Raw genomic sequence first — 17,391 nt, 5'->3', positions numbered from 1 at the left:
TTCAGGGGCCAGGATTTTAGGGGCCAGGATTTCAGGGCCAGGGTTTCAGGGCCAGGGTTTCATGGGTCAGGGTTTCAGGAGCCTTTTCAGGGGCCACAGGGACCAGGGTTTCAGGGGTCAGGGTTTCAAGGGTCAGGGTTTCAGGGTCAGGGTCAGGGGTTTTCAGGGGCCAGGGTGTCAGGGGCCAGGGTATCAGAGGCCAGGGTTTCAGGGGTCAGGGTTTCAGGGGCCAGGGTTTCAGGGGTCAGGGTTACAGGGGTCAGGGTTTTAGGGGTAAGGGTTTCAGGGGCCAGGGTTTCAGGGGCCAGGGTTTCAGGGGCCAGTGTTTCAGGGGTCAGGGTTTCAGTAGTCAGGGTTTCAGGGGTCAGGGTTTCAGGGGTCAGGGTTTCAGGGGTCAGGGTTTCATAGGCCAGGGTTTCAGGGGTCAGGGTTTCATAGGCCAGGGTTTCAGGGGGCAGGGTTTCAGGGGTCAGGGTTTCAGGGGCCAGGGTTTCAGGGGCCAGGGTTTCAGGTGTCAGAATTTCAGGGGTCAGGGTTTCAGGGGCAAGGGTTTCAGGGGTCAGGGGTTTAAAACTGTCAACATCTACCGTTAAATTCTCCTTTACTGACAAGCTCGCAGTGACACCCTCCTCTTCCTCCCCCTCCACAGACTTCTGTCTATCCACAGACTTCTGTCTATCCACAGACAGCAACTTTCCAACCCCACTGACTGCCACAGATTCCTGTGATGTCTCAGAAGTCCCAGAGTCTTTATTCACTCTGTCAACTTCCATTTCAACCAGTCCTGTCACCTTCAGTTGAGGTCTTTTTTCTTTCACTGTAGCGGCTGATGGTGATTTAGCAGTGCTTACGTCTGCTGCAGAGATCTGTGGCACTGTAGGCACTGCTGTGACTTTGATGGATTGGATTTCAGACAGTGAAGGCATCCCTGTTGCTGAGGGTGTACAGGGATCCTTCACAGTGGGATATTTAACTGGTACATGCGGATCTTTGAGGGGAGAGGGAACTGTGAAGAGTTGGTCTGAAGTTGGTGTGGTGGTTACAGTGTGTGGTGGGGTGGTGGTTACAGTGTGTGGTGGAGTGGTAGTTGCAGCGTGTAGAGTAGTTATAGTTTGTGGAGTGGTGGTTACAGTGTGTGGTGGAGTGGTAGCTACAGTGTGCAGAGTAGTGGTTACAGTGTGTGATGTAGTGGTTGTTACAGCGTGTTGTGGAGTGGTGGTTACAGCATGTTGTGGAGTAGTGGTTACAGTGTGTGGTGGAGTGGTAGCTACTGTGTGCAGAGTGGTGGTTACAGTGTGTGATGTAGTGGTTGTTACAGCGTGTTGTGGAGTAGTGGTTACAGTGTGTGGTGGAGTGGTGGTTACAGTGTGTGGAGTGGTAGTTACAGTGAGTGGTAGAGTGGTAGTTACAGTGTGTGGTGTAGTGGTTACAGTGTGTGGTAGACTGATAGTTTTTACAGTGTCTGGTAGACTGATAGTTGTTACAGTGTCTGGTAGACTGGTAGTTGTTGCAGTGTCTGCTAGACTGATAGTTGTTGAAGTGTCTGGTAGATTGGTAGTTGTTACAGTGTCTGGTAGACTGACAGTTACAGTGTCTGCTAGACTGATAGTTGTTAAAGTGTCTGGTAGACTGGCAGTTGTTACAGTGTCTGGTAGACTGGAAGTTGTAACAGAGTTTGGTAGACTGATAGTTGTTACAGTGTCTGGTAGACTGATAGTTGTTACAGTGTCTGGTAGACTGGTAGTTGTAACAATGTCTGGTAGACTGACAGTTGATACAGTGTCTGGTAGACTGGTAGTTGCTTCAGTGTCTGGTAGACTGGCAGTTACAGTGTCTGGTTGACTGATTGTTACAGTGTCTGGTAGACTGGTAGTTGTCATAATGTCTGGTAGACGGGCAGTTGTTACAGTGCCTGGTAGACTGATAGTTGTAACAGTGTCTGGTTGACTGATAGTTGTAACAGTGTCTGGTAGACTGATAGTTGTTACAGTGTCTGGCAGACTGATAGTTGTAACAGTGTCTGGTAGACTGATAGTTGTAACAGTGTCTGGTAGACTGGTAGGTGTTACAGTGTCTGGTAGAATGGCAGTTGTTACAGTGTCTGGTAGACTGATAGTTGTTACAGTGTCTGGTAGACTGGTATTTGTTACAATGTCTGGTAGACTGATAGTTACAGTGTCTGGTAGACTGATAGTTGTTACAGTGTCTGGTAGACTGGTAGTTGTTACAGTGTCTGGTAGATTGATAGTTGTTACAGTGTCTGGTAGACCCACAGTTGTTACAGTGTCTGGTAGACTGATAGTTGTTACAGTGTCTGGTAGACTGGCAGTTGTTACAGTGTCTGGTAGACTGATAGTTGTTACAGTGTCTGGTAGACCCACAGTTGTTACAGTGTCTGGTAGACTGATAGTTGTTACAGTGTCTGGTAGATTGATAGCTGTTACAGTGTCTGGTAGACTGATAGTTGTTACAGTGTCTGGTAGACTGATAGTTGTTACAGTGTCTGGTAGACTGATAGTTGTTACAGTGTCTGGTAGACTGGTAGTTGTTACAGTGTCTGGAAGACTGATAGTTGTTACAGTGTCTGGTAGACTGGTAGCTGTTACAGTGTCTGGTAGACTGATTGTTACAGTGTCTGGTAAACTGATAGTTGTTACAGTGTCTGGCAGACTGATAGTTGTTACAGTGTCTGGTAGACTGGTAGTTACAGTGTCTTGTAGAATGGTAGATGTTACAGTGTCTGGTAGACTCATAGTTGTTACAGTGTCTGTAAGACTGGTAGTTGTTACAGTGTCTGTAAGACTGGTAGATGTTACAGTGTCTGGAAGACTGGCAGTTGTTACCGTGTGTGGTAGACTGGTAGTTGTTACAGTGTCTTTTAAACTGGTAGTTGTTACAGTGTCTGCTAGACTGGTAGTTGTTACAGTGTCTGCTAGACTGGTAGTTGTTACAGTGTCTGGCAGACTAGTAGTTGTTACAGTGTCTGGTAGACTGGTAGTTGGTACAGTGTCTGGTAGACCCACAGTTGTTACAGTGTCTGGTAGACTTATAGTTGTTATAGTGTCTGGTAGACTGACAGTTGTTACAGTGTCTGGTAGACTGGTAGTTGTTACAGTGTCTGGTAGACTGGTAGTTGTTACAGTGTCTGGTAGACTAGTAGTTGTTGCAGTGTCTGTTAGACTGGAAGTTGTTACAGTGTCTGGTAGACCCACAGTTGTTACAGTGTCTAGTAGACCCACAGTTGTTACAGTGTCTGGTAGACTGATAGTTGTTACAGTGTCTGGTAGACTGGTAGTTGTTACAGTGTCTGCTAGACTGGTAGTTGTTACAGTGTCTGGTAGACTGGTAGTTGTTACAGTGTCTGGTAGACTGATAGTTGTTACAGTGTCTGGTAGACTGATAGTTGTTACAGTGTCTGGTAGACTGATAGTTGTTACAGTGTCTGGTAGACTGGCAGTTGTTACAGTGTCTGGTAGACTGATAGTTGTTACAGTGTTTGGTAGACTGATAGTTGTTACAGTGTCTGGTAGACTGATAGTTGTTACAGTGTCTGGTAGACTGATAGTTGTTACAGTGTCTGGTAGACCGATAGTTGTTACAGTGTCTGGTAAACTGATAGTTGTTACAGTGTGTGGTAGACTAGTAGTTGTTACAGTGTCTGGTAGACTGGTAGTTGTTACAGTGTCTGGTAGACTGATAGTTGTTACAGTGTCTGGTAGACTGGCAGTTGTTACAGTGTCTGGTAGACTGATAGTTGTTACAGTGTCTGGTAGACTGATAGTTGTTACAGTGTCTGGTAGACTGGTAGTTGTTACAGTGTCTGGTAGACTGATAGTTGTTACAGTGTCTGGTAGACTGATCGTTGTTACAGTGTCTGGTAGACTGATAGTTGTTACAGTGTCTGGTAGAATGATAGTTGCTACAGTGTCTGGTAGACTGATAGTTGTTACAGTGTCTGGTAGACTGGTAGTTGTTACAGTGTCTGGTAGACTGATAGTTGTTACAGTGTCTGGTAGACTGATCGTTGTTACAGTGTCTGGTAGACTGATCGTTGTTACAGTGTCTGATAGACTGATAGTTGTTACAGTGTCTGGTAGAATGATAGTTGCTACAGTGTCTGGTAGACTGATAGTTGTTACAGTGTCTGGTAGACTGGTAGTTGTTACAGTGTCTGGTAGACTGATAGTTACAGTGTCTGGAAGACTGGTAGTTGTTACAGTGTCTGGTAGACTGGTCGGTGTTACAGTGTCTGGTAGACTGATAGTTGTTACAGTATCTGGTAGACTGATAGTTGTTACAGTGTCTTGTAGACTGATAGTTGTTACTGTGTCTGGTAGAATGATAGTTGCTACAGTGTCTGGTAGACTGGTAGTTGTTTCAGTGTCTGGTAGACTGATAGTTGTTGCAGTGTCTGGTAGACTGATAGTTGTTACAGTGTCTGGTAGATTCACAGTTGTTATAGTGTCTGTTAGACTCACAGTTGTTACAGTGTCGGGTAGACTGGTAATCGACACTGAATTCTGGGTAGGGTGACAGGGGACTGTTAGAGTGCAGCTCACTAGTTCATCTCGTAACTCAGGTTCAATTTGCAGCAGAGGTTCTAGTTGCAGCTTGAAAAGTTCAACTTGGAGCTGTGTGTGCTCATTCCTGTTACAATATTTACTCTGAGTAGCGTCATCATGTGTCATGTCACTCATTGATGTCTGAGACATGTCTGCTTCACTTGATGTCTTGGCAGTGTCTTCTTCCACCATCCTATTACTTGCTGAAGTACTCTGAACCACAACTGATGTCTCTGATGGCTGGACTTCATTGTTATCTACATCAATTGTGTCTACTGGATGAGGCGGCTTGATTTGTTTTGCTTCGTATGTGTGACTTTGCACAATAGATTTGCTTTTGAAATCATCCATCTTGGCAGATGCTGCTGTTAAAGGCAACTTGTTTGTTTCCTCTTCACAGACTGGCTGTTTTACTGCTACCAGTGAATCTGGTAGGCCTTGGGTATAGGCCTCCGTGGAGATGAGACTGAGTTGAATTGTAGAAAGGTGTTGTATGCTTTCCACCAGAGTTGAGCTTCCAGGCGACGATGGAGGGGTAGCTAATACTTCTACGTGAGATAGTTGGCTAGATTTGGGGGAATTTTGAAGATGAGAGAGGTCCAAGGATGGTACACATTCAGGTAGGCTTTCTCTGGCTAAGAATGCCGGTTCGAATGTCAAAATCTGTTCATCCGTCGGGGATATGTTGCTCGAAGTGTCATCTAGGCTGGTGTTTACATCGTGTGGGCTTTCGTAACCTTGAGGTTTAATCTCATGGTCTGTGTCCCAGGACTCTGCTTCCCTATCCAGACTTTCTGATGATGATGGTAAATTGGTCAGGAGTTCGAGCGAGCCGGTCAAACTATGTGTGAGGGGCTGATTCTCAACTGCAGCTTCCTCTAAAACTGGTTTCAAGTCTGCTACGTCATCTTGGTTTGGTCGAACTGTGTCCAACATAGTGTCATCAGAGGAACTTGCTGCCTCTTCACTAGGTTCATAGCTGATGGATACTGAGTCAGCATCTGCGTCACTACAAGTGTCACGCCAGTCTGAAGGAATTATATCTGACTCTGAAGGCACACCTTCAGAGCGGCTGCTTTCACTACACTCTATGATGGTATATAACAACCTCCGAGCAGTTCTTGGAGTAAACTCGGCTGCTATCACTTGCACATGTTTCTTAGATAAACTTAATCCCCCCCTTTCATCCTGGATATCAGCTTCAAATTCTTCCAATGAGCTTTCAAAAGATCCAATCTCACTAACTGGGGAGGCTATGGGTGTGGTGACTGAAGTGCTTTCATCAGTTATATCTGCTGCTGTTTCAGTGGCAGACAGTTCACCTCCGCTACTGGAACATACGGGTTCTACCAAACTTGTATGTTCTTCAAAGCACAGTTTTTTCTTTAATGGAACCTGATTCAACTTGATTTTTTTAGGTGAGGATCCCTTGGATGTTGTGTCGGTGTCAGAGGCTGTGTGTATACTAGTGTACCCTTTTCTGAAGGGCGTATACTCGCTAGAGCTTTCATACAAGCTTTCTTCTCCCTGAATGGTGTTATAGTCATCTTTCTTGGCAGTTCCACTCTCAGAGAGAGGACAGGTAACTCCTGTTTTCATGCTATCATCAGCTATAGCTAAAGCAAAACTTGCAAGTCTATGGGATGATGCTTTTAGTAAATCTGCGACAGCATCTTGAGAAGCTTCTGAGAGTGGGCCATCTTTACTCACTGTCTGTAATAATCTCCTGGCAGATTCTTTCAGCTGTTCTTGTGAGTCAAGACTAGCTGAGGTTTCTTTCTTTATTTCCAGTTTTGTACTTTGTATGTGGGTAGGAGTTGAAAAGCATTGTGTAGTGTCTTGTTCACATGCAACGTGAGGTCGCTTGTGTCTTTCAATTATCTCTCTTTCGTTCATTTTCGTTGCAACTTCAGTTTTACACTCACCTGAGACTGCTGGAAAATCGTTATGCTCCTCATTTCTCACATATATCTGACTGTGTGTAGCAGCAAATTCTGAAGGTGATGTTTCAGTAGCAGTCAGATACTTCAGACTTCTGACTTTCTCTGGGGATGAATACTGTGCTGATACATAATCTGTTGAGTCAGACTTCTCTGCACATTCCACCATTGGTGGGGACATAGTAGGGAGAGATGATCTTCTAACGCGTCGTCTTCTAAATTTTGGTCGTCTTCTCGAGTCAACGTCACTGTCCTCCGAGCTGGTGTTATCTACTATACGCTTTTCTGCTCTCTCACGGGCCCATCGTCGTACTGTTTTTGATGATGCAGCCTCTGATAGGGCAGCACCTGGAGCATCAGGCACTTCCATTCCTCTATCAACAAGCATCTGTGATGTTGTGTGAAAACTCTGGTGAGAAGATGCAACAATCACAGAACTTACCACATCACTATTATCAGTCAATGACTCAGACTCTTCAACATCAACAGCCTGGCTTTGACTGGAGGCACTAATAGACTGAGAGAAAGACTGAACAATTGGGTCCTTCTGTACTCCAGGATCTTGTATGATACAATCAGCAGTACAACTCCTACCATCACTGGGAATGTCATAGTCATGTACCTTGGGTGATGATGTTACAATATCCTCATAAGGAAAGACAATATCCTGTGAATTTAAATTATATAAACTGTCTTCTAATGAATCTTTGCTAATGTCTCCCAATGAAATTTCTTCATCATCATCATCATCATCAAGCATAGGACTAGCTATTAATGGTGAACGCTTATCTGTTTCCAAATTACAGTGTTCCAAGCTATCATCCGAAAACCTCTCAGGGTCATTTAGTGATGCTAAGGCACGTCTAAGCTGGAGCAAGGCAGGAGTAAGAGGAATCCGCCGCCTCTCTTTCTCCTGCTCACCACTACCACTGTCCCTTACATCACTGAATGACTTCTGTTCCTCATATACAGACTGTGTGTGAAACTCAGAGCCCATAGAAATCTCAGTTTGACTAACAATATCATTTGACAATAAAGACTTACCTACCTGTACACCTACAGTCTCTCCTACAACATTCTTAAGCCAATTTTTAAGATCACTTGTGTCACAACCAACTGCCTGGTCACGCATCTCAGGCTTGTCACCCTGTGGAACAGCACTGATAATTTGTGTTTCAGTTTTATGTAAAGTTCTAGTTAGAGTAGAAGCAGTTTTAACCTCATGTCGTGTCACTTGCTTACAAGTCCGAGTGGGTATGGGTATTGCACTTTCTACTTTGGGACTAGACAGAGGCTTGTCACTTTCTAATTTGTCTCTATATACAGGAAGTGGCAGAAGGCTCCCGGGGGCACTGTCTAAAGAGCAACGCCGCCATGTTAGAGAAGTGTTACCAGAAGAATACTGAGGTAATGTCGTAGTGACGGATACAACTGATGGTATTCTGTCAAGAAGCCTGGGAGTGCTGACAGCAGACACGCTGCTTCTACCAGAGGTCATAGTACAAGCGTCTGCATTAGACACTCCTTTTCTGCGACAACGGCATTCACGTTCTCCTGGAATGTGAGGCTTTTCTGCCGTCTTTTTGCTCCGTCGCCCAAATCCAGGACCACTACCTGGATACAGACGACGTGTGACGGCATCGATGATTTTCTGTCGTTTCTCTCTGTCGTCAGTATAGTGTTGTTGACGATATCTAGAGAAACCTCTGTGTTTCTTATGTGGTTGTTCATCTGCTCGTTGTACACATTCCATATCTGGCACACTTTGGTTCCTACGTAATCCACGCTCAACTTCTGGCCAGACATTTTTGTCCCACCGTCGACGAGTTTCAGAAGGAGACTGTGGAGACATCAGTGGTGTGCTTGATGCAGAGTTGACATCCAGACCACCTTTGTCCAGGTCCAGGAAGAAAGTGTGAGGCAGAACTCTGCTTTGGTATGTATTACTGCTACCAGAAACACGAGCTAAGCGAGAATCCAGACTAGCACAAGATGGCTGACTTATACTAGATTCTAGTGAAGTGTTTGAACCAAAAATATAAACATCATGAAACAAGCAGTGATTTGTACTTTCCTGATCATCTTGGGTTGAAACTACAGGGATGGAATGTTCTCCAGGAGTAAATCTATGATCTGTGTCTTGTACTTCTTCATATGTGAAGCCTTTGGGAGTCATCCTGGTAGGTCTCGTATGAGTGTGTGACTCTAGTGGTAGATGTATGTGGTCCCTCTTACCAGATCCTACAGCTACCAATCCTTCGTTGTGCTCTGGTTCTTCCTCACTTTCTGAACGACAGCTGCAAGAAAGTGAATCTTCAGCGCCTGTGTAATCTGCGTCTTCCAATTGGGTCTCGTCTTGGCCAATTATAGCATCTCCCACTTGAACGCTTGCCTCACTTGTACGACTCTGCTTCCTGTAATGCAAAAGTCGATAAATGAGGAGGAAAACATTAAACCTTAGATAACACACAATAATACCTGTCATATACATAAACAAGATCTTTATTTAGAAGATATAACTGACCAAACTCTGGCACATGTGTCTTACTAATGAATTTGTACATATTGTATTTTGTTTACCTGGAGTTTACCTGGAAAGAGTTCCAGGTGTCAACGCCTCCGCGGCCCGGTCTGTGACCAGGCCTCATTTGTGCAATGTTATTGCAATACAACTAGTTTCTCATCTCTCATCTTGTCATTTATCTAAAGCATTTATTCAAATTCTCTCTAAAATAGAGTCAGTCGCGAAAAGTTGAGATGGATCAGGTCACGAGGTGTTTTTGCTTTATTATCCATCCTATCTAAACCAATGTAAAAGTGTAAGAGAAAATTTCAAATGGTAATTACTATGTAAACACACAGGTCAGAGGTCACAACGTGGAGGTCAGGGGTCATGTCTGAGTTAGCAACGTGACCAGCTTTAAAAAATATTGTACCAAATGCTTGCAGGTATGTAGCACACACCTGACCTAATCCCCTTACTTACTCTCCCCTCTGTCTTTCTCTCCCCTCTCTCTCTCCCCTCTCTCTCTCCCCTTTCTCCCACCTTCACCCACCCAGTGCCTCCAGGACGAGGCACTAATATAAGCCTATTACTAAGCTCACTTCTAGAAGGTAGGTTAGGTAATGTTCGTCAGGAAACAGGACAAGTGTTTCCTGACGCGGGTCTTAGATGATGACCCGTTGCTGAAGCTTTTGGTCATCTGACCGAGGCCTTCTGCTGGCTTACCCCTCCACCCCTTTACAAATTATGGTCGCAGTTTTAATTATATTTTTTCTAAATGAAATAAACTCGTGAAAAACAAGATATAAACTCAGGAATAACTATCATGTGGGGTTCGAACACGTGGATAGGGTAAAGTAATACTCACGTAGGCTGGTAGCACGTATAATTACGGATAATGTGGGAAGCGCCCAAACAGCCGTGACCTACCTCCTTGCTCACTCTCGAATAACTGACCGCCCACAGTACCCATATGTGAGGGGGTCTTTGAATACTGCTGTGGTCAGCACAATATGAATACAGACAGTGACTCAGGCAGAGACGGTTGGTAGTGAGTCATCTACTGGTACACTGGTTACTGGTAACTGGTTACTACTACTGAGATAACTAAGACTTTCACAAACACAGAAATACTATGCCACATCAATAAAAATTAATACAGAGGCTGGTAAAGGCATAGAAAGTGACAAAAATATTCTTTTAAGCAAAACCATTTGGACTGTGGTTGTTTTGGTACCGAGATCTGACCTTCTTCAGAGTGAACGAGGTCCCAGACCACAACGTATAGATGTTAATAATGTCTTGAGGGTTTGTGATGACGCTTGTGTGTGTTAGTGAAGACCTAGGTGCGGTGAGCACCTAAGTCACCAGCAACACATATGGCTTCTCTGTCACCCCCCTCCTTCATAAGGAGAGGGGAAGGAGGGGGTAATACCTCGATGTTGGGGGTAGAGCTTTATCATGTTCTCTGTGTAGAGCTTTATCAAGTCATGTTTCACTCTGTGTAGAGCTTTATCAAGTCATGTTTCACTCTGTGTAGAGCTTTATCAAGTCATGTTTCACTCTGTGTAGAGCTTTATCAAGTCATGTTTCACTCTGTGTAGAGCTTTATCAAGTCATGTTTCACTCTGTGTAGAGCTTTATCATGTTTCACTCTGTGTAGAGCTTTATCAAGTTATGTTTCACTCTGTGTAGAGCTTTATCAAGTCATGTTTCACTCTGTGTAGAGTTTTATCAAGTCATGTTTCACTCTGTGTAGAGCTTTATCATGTTTCACTCTGTGTAGAGCTTTATCAAGTTATGTTTCACTCTGTGTAGAGCTTTATCAAGTCATGTTTCACTCTGTGTAGAGCTTTATCAAGTCATGTTTCACTCTGTGTAGAGCTTTATCAAGTCATGTTTCACTCTGTGTAGAGCTTTATCATGTTTCACTCTGTGTAGAGCTTTATCAAGTTATGTTTCACTCTGTGTAGAGCTATATCAAGTCATGTTTCACTCTGTGTAGAGCTTTATCAAGTTATGTTTCACTCTGTGTAGAGCTTTATCAAGTTATGTTTCACTCTGTGTAGAGCTTTATCAAGTCATGTTTCACTCTGTGTAGAGCTTTATCAAGTCATGTTTCACTCTGTGTAGAGCTTTATCAAGTCATGTTTCACTCTGTGTAGAGCTTTATCAAGTTATGTTTCACTCTGTGTAGAGCTTTATCAAGTCATGTTTCACTCTGTGTAGAGCTTTATCAAGTTATGTTTCACTCTGTGTAGAGCTTTATCAAGTTATGTTTCACTCTGTGTAGAGCTTTATCAAGTTATGTTTCACTCTGTGTAGAGCTTTATCAAGTCATGTTTCACTCTGTGTAGAGCTTTATCAAGTTATGTTTCACTCTGTGTAGAGCTTTATCAAGTTATGTTTCACTCTGTGTAGAGCTTTATCAAGTCATGTTTCACTCTGTGTAGAGCTTTATCAAGTTATGTTTCACTCTGTGTAGAGCTTTATCAAGTTATGTTTCACTCTGTGTAGAGCTTTATCAAGTCATGTTTCACTCTGTGTAGAGCTTTATCAAGTCATGTTTCACTCTGTGTAGAGCTTTATCAAGTTATGTTTCACTCTGTGTAGAGCTTTATCAAGCCATGTTTCACTCTGTGTAGAGCTTTGTCATGTTTCACTCTGTGTAGAGCTTTATCATGTTTCACTCTGTGTAGAGCTTTATCAAGTTATGTTTCACTCTGTGTAGAGCTTCATCAAGTTATGTTTCACTCTGTGTAGAGCTTTATCAAGTCATGTTTCACTCTGTGTAGAGCTTTATCAAGTCATGTTTCACTCTGTGTAGAGTTTTATCAAGTCATGTTTCACTCTGTGTAGAGCTTTGTCATGTTTCACTCTGTGTAGAGCTTTATCATGTTTCACTCTGTGTAGAGCTTTATCAAGTTATGTTTCACTCTGTGTAGAGCTTTATCAAGTCATGTTTCACTCTGTGTAGAGCTTTGTCATGTTTCACTCTGTGTAGAGCTTTATCATGTTTCACTCTGTGTAGAGCTTTATCAAGTCATGTTTCACTCTGTGTAGAGCTTTATCATGTTTCACTCTGTGTAGAGCTTTATCAAGTCATGTTTCACTCTGTGTAGAGCTTTATCAAGTCATGTTTCACTCTGTGTAGAGCTTTATCAAGTAATGTTTCACTCTGTGTAGAGCTTTATCAAGTCATGTTTCACTCTGTGTAGAGCTTTATCAAGCCATGTTTCACTCTGGGTAGAGCTTTATCATTATTATTTTTATTGTGCTCTATTCATGGGAAGGCTCTAAACCGTACGGTCATACAGCAGAAACCTGCTTACTGTACCTAATACCATATCTTCTTACATATTTACCTCACTACCTACTTACATACTTACCTCTCTACCTACTTACCTCTCTACCTACTTACCTTCCTACTTACTTACATATTTACCTCTTTACCTACTTACCTTCCTACCTACTTACATACTTACCTTTCTACCTACTTACATACTTACATACCTACCTACTTACTTACATACCTACCTACTTACCTCCCTACCTACTTACATACTTACATACCTACCTACTTACATACATACATACCTACCTAATTACCTCCCTACCTACTTACATACTTACATACCTACCTACTTACATACTTACATACCTACCTACTTACCTCCCTACCTACTTACATACCTACCTACTTACATACATACCTACTTACATACCTACCTACTTACCTCCCTACCTACTTACATACTTACATACCTACCTACTTACCTCCCTACCTACTTACATACTTACCTCCCAACCTACTTACTTACATACCTACCTACTTACCTCCCTACCTACTTACATACTAACATACCTACCTACTTACATACCTACCTACTTACATAACTACCTACTTACCTACCTACTTACATACCTACCTACTTACATACCTACCTACTTACCTCATCGCAGTCAGGTTCTCAAGAAACCTTAGACAAACCTCTAATTCCTTAAGCCAAAAGCCTTTCTTAGTATCAGAGTCTTAATAATAATAATAATAATAATAATAATAATAATAATAATAATAATAATAATAATAATAATGATGATAATAATAATTATTATAATAATAATAATGATAATATATGTGTAGACATAATAATAATGAAGATATAAACGTAAATTAATAAGCATTAAGAAAATCATTAATTATAATTGATATGTATTTTGGAAAATACAGAATAATACGGAGTATACGGAATAATACGGAGTATACGGAATAATACGGAGTATACGGAATAATACGGAGTATACGGAATAATACGGAGTATGCGGAATAATACGGAGTATACGGAATAATACGGAGTATACGGAATAATACGGAGTATACAGAATAATACGGAGTATGCGGAATAATACGGAGTATACGGAATAATACGGAGTATACGGAATAATACGGAGTATACAGAATAATACGGAGTATGCGGAATAATACGGAGTATACGGAATAATACGGAGTATACGGAATAATACGGAGTATACGGAATAATACGGAGTACACGGAATAATACGGAGTATACGGAATAATACGGAGTATGCGGAATAATACGGAGTATACGGAATAATACGGAGTATACGGAATAATACGGAGTATACGGAATAATACGGAGTATACGGAATAATACGGAGTATGCGGAATAATACGGAGTATACGGAATAATACGGAGTATATGGAATAATACAGAGTATACGGAATAATACGGAGTATGCGGAATAATACGGAGTATACGGAATAATACGGAGTATACGGAATAATACGGAGTATGCGGAATACGGAGTATACGGAATAATACGGAGTATACAGAATAATACGGAGTATACGGAATAATACGGAGTATACGGAATAATACGGAGTATGTGGAATAATACGGAGTATACGGAAAAATACGGAGTATACGGAATAATACGGAGTATACGGAATAATACAGAGTATACGGAATAATACGGAATATACGGAATAATACAAGATATGCAGAATAATACGGGGTGTACAGAGTAATACGGGATATACAGAGTAATACAGAATAATACAGGTGTATAAATAGTAATAGAGAATAATACTGTCATACAGTGTAATTTTAACTGACCTGTATGTATATAGAGGACGCTGTAATGTTGGAGATACATTTCTCTGACGAACAGCTGACTTCCTGGCTTCAACCTGTCAGGATACATAATTATACACTATGTATATGTGTATTATACACTATGTATATGTGTATTATACAATATGTATATGTGTATTATACACTATGTATATGTGTATTATACATGTATATGTGTATTATGCACTATGTATATGTGTATTATACAATATGTATATGTGTATTATACACTATGTATATGTGTATTATACAATATGTATATGTGTATTATACACTATGTATATGTGTATTATACAATATGTATATGTGTATTATACACTATGTATATGTGTATTATACACTATGTATATGTGTATTATACAATATGTATATGTGTATTATACACTATGTATATGTGTATTATACAATGTATATGTGTATTATACAATATGTATATGTGTATTATACACTATGTATATGTGTATTATACACTATGTATATGTGTATTATACACTATGTATATGTGTATTATACACTATGTATATGTGTATTATACAATATGTATATGTGTATTATACACTATGTATATGTGTATTATACACTATGTATATGTGTATTATACACTATGTATATGTGTATTATACACTATGTATATGTGTATTATACACTATGTATATGTGTATTATACACTATGTATATGTGTATTATACAATATGTATATGTGTATTATACACTATGTATATGTGTATTATACACTATGTATATGTTTATTATCATATACGATGTATGTGTGTATTATACACTATGTATATGTGTATTATACACTATGTATATGTGTATTATACACTATGTATATGTGTATTATACACTATGTATGTATTATCATACACTACATGTGTAGGAGAATATGAAGTAGAAACTACAGCAAAGGAATACTGGTCAATAAGGTAGACAATACTGGTCAATAAGGTAGACAATACTGGTCAATAAGGTAGACAATACTGGTCAATAAGGTAGACAATACTGGTCAATAAGGTAGACAATACTGGTCAATAAGGTAGACAATACTGGTCAATAAGGTAGACAATACTGGTAAATAAGGTAGACAATACTGGTCAATAAGGTAGACAATACTGGTCAATAAGGTAGACAATACTGGTAAATAAGGTAGACAATACTGGTCAATAAGGTAGACAATACTGGTAAATAAGGTAGACAATACTGGTCAATAAGGTAGACAATACTGGTCAATAAGGTAGACAATACTGGTCAATAAGGTAGACAATACTGGTCAATAAGGTAGACAATACTGGTCAATAAGGTAGACAATACTGGTCAATAAGGTAGACAATACTGGTCAATAAGGTAGACAATACTGGTCAATAAGGTAGACAATACTGGTCAATAAGGTAGACAATACTGGTAAATAAGGTAGACAATACTGGTCAATAAGGTAGACAATACTGGTCAATAAGGTAGACAATACTGGTCAATAAGGTAGACAATACTGGTCAGACAATACTGGTCAATAAGGTAGACAATACTGGTCAATAAGGTAGACAATACTGGTAAATAAGGTAGACAATACTGGTCAATAAGGTAGACAATACTGGTCAATAAGGTAGACAATACTGGTCAATAAGGTAGACAATACTGGTCAATAAGGTAGACAATACTGGTCAATAAGGTAGACAATACTGGTCAATAAGGTAGACAATACTGGTCAATAAGGTAGACAATACTGGTCAATAAGGTAGACAATACTGGTCAATAAGGTAGACAATACTGGTCAATAAGGTAGACAATACTGGTCAATAAGGTAGACAATACTGGTCAATAAGGTAGACAATACTGGTCAATAAGGTAGACAATACTGGTCAATAAGGTAGACAATACTGGTAAATAAGGTAGACAATACTGGTCAATAAGGTAGACAATACTGGTCAATAAGGTAGACAATACTGGTAAATAAGGTAGACAATACTGGTCAATAAGGAAGACAATACTGGTAAATAAGGTAGACAATACTGGTCAATAAGGTAGACAATACTGGTCAATAAGGTAGACAATACTGGTAAATAAGGTAGACAATACTGGTAAATAAGGTAGACAATACTGGTCAATAAGGTAGACAATACTGGTAAATAAGGTAGACAATACTGGTCAATAAGGTAGACAATACTGGTAAATAAGGTACACAATACTGGTCAATAAGGTAGACAATACTGGTCAATAAAGTAGACAATACTGGTCAATAAGGTAGACAATACTGGTCAATAAGGTAGACAATACTGGTCAATAAGGTAGACAATACTGGTAAATAAGGTAGAATAAGGTAGACAATACTGGTCAATAAGGTAGACAATACTGGTAAATAAGGTAGACAATACTGGTAAATAAGGTAGAAATAAGGTAGACAATACTGGTAAATAAGGTAGACAATACTGGTAAATAAGGTAGACAATACTGGTCAATAAGGTAGACAATACTGGTAAATAAGGTAGACAATACTGGTCAATAAGGTAGACAATACTGGTCAATAAGGTAGACAATACTGGTCAATAAGGTAGACAATACTGGTAAATAAGGTAGACAATACTGGTAAATAAGGTAGACAATACTGGTCAATAAGGTAGACAATACTGGTAAATAAGGTAGACAATACTGGTCAATAAGGTAGACAATACTGGTCAATAAGGTAGACAATACTGGTAAATAAGGTAGACAATACTGGTAATAAGGTAGACAATACTGGTAGGTAGACAATACTGGTAAATAAGGTAGACAATACTGGTCAATAAGGTAGACAATACTGGTAAATAAGGTAGACAATACTGGTCAATAAGGTAGACAATACTGGTCAATAAGGTAGACAATACTGGTCAATAAGGTAGACAATACTGGTCAATAAGGTAGACAATACTGGTCAATAAGGTAGACAATACTGGTCAATAAGGTAGACAATACTGGTCAATAAGGTAGACAATACTGGTCAATAAGGTAGACAATACTGGTAAATAAGGTAGACAATACTGGTCAATAAGGTAGACAATACTGGTCAATAAGGTAGACAATACTGGTAAATAAGGTAGACAATACTGGTCAATAAGGAAGACAATACTGGTCAATAAGGTAGACAATACTGGTCAATAAGGTAGACAATACTGGTCAATAAGGTAGACAATACTGGTAAATAAGGTAGACAATACTGGTAAATAAGGTAGACAATACTGGTCAATAAGGTAGACAAT

The 17,391-nt window shown here is 40.3% G+C and overlaps 1 protein-coding gene across 1 annotated transcript in view; it reads right to left on the bottom strand.

The window, feature by feature from the left end:
- The window catches only part of LOC128704740 (mucin-3B), a 270,077-nt gene that overhangs the window by 65,595 nt on the left and 187,091 nt on the right, over positions 1-17,391 (bottom strand). The window contains exons 14-15 of the mRNA XM_070079522.1: positions 14,144-14,217; positions 160-8,916 (exon numbers count right to left, since the gene is read on the bottom strand). Coding sequence (XP_069935623.1) covers positions 160-8,916; positions 14,144-14,217 — 8,831 coding nt within the window. The remainder of the gene's footprint in view (positions 1-159; positions 8,917-14,143; positions 14,218-17,391) is intronic.

Source organism: Cherax quadricarinatus, chromosome 99 (genome assembly GCF_038502225.1).
Source record: "Cherax quadricarinatus isolate ZL_2023a chromosome 99, ASM3850222v1, whole genome shotgun sequence".
Lineage (NCBI taxonomy): Eukaryota > Metazoa > Arthropoda > Malacostraca > Decapoda > Parastacidae > Cherax > Cherax quadricarinatus.
This window is presented reverse-complemented; position numbering and strand designations above follow the sequence as displayed.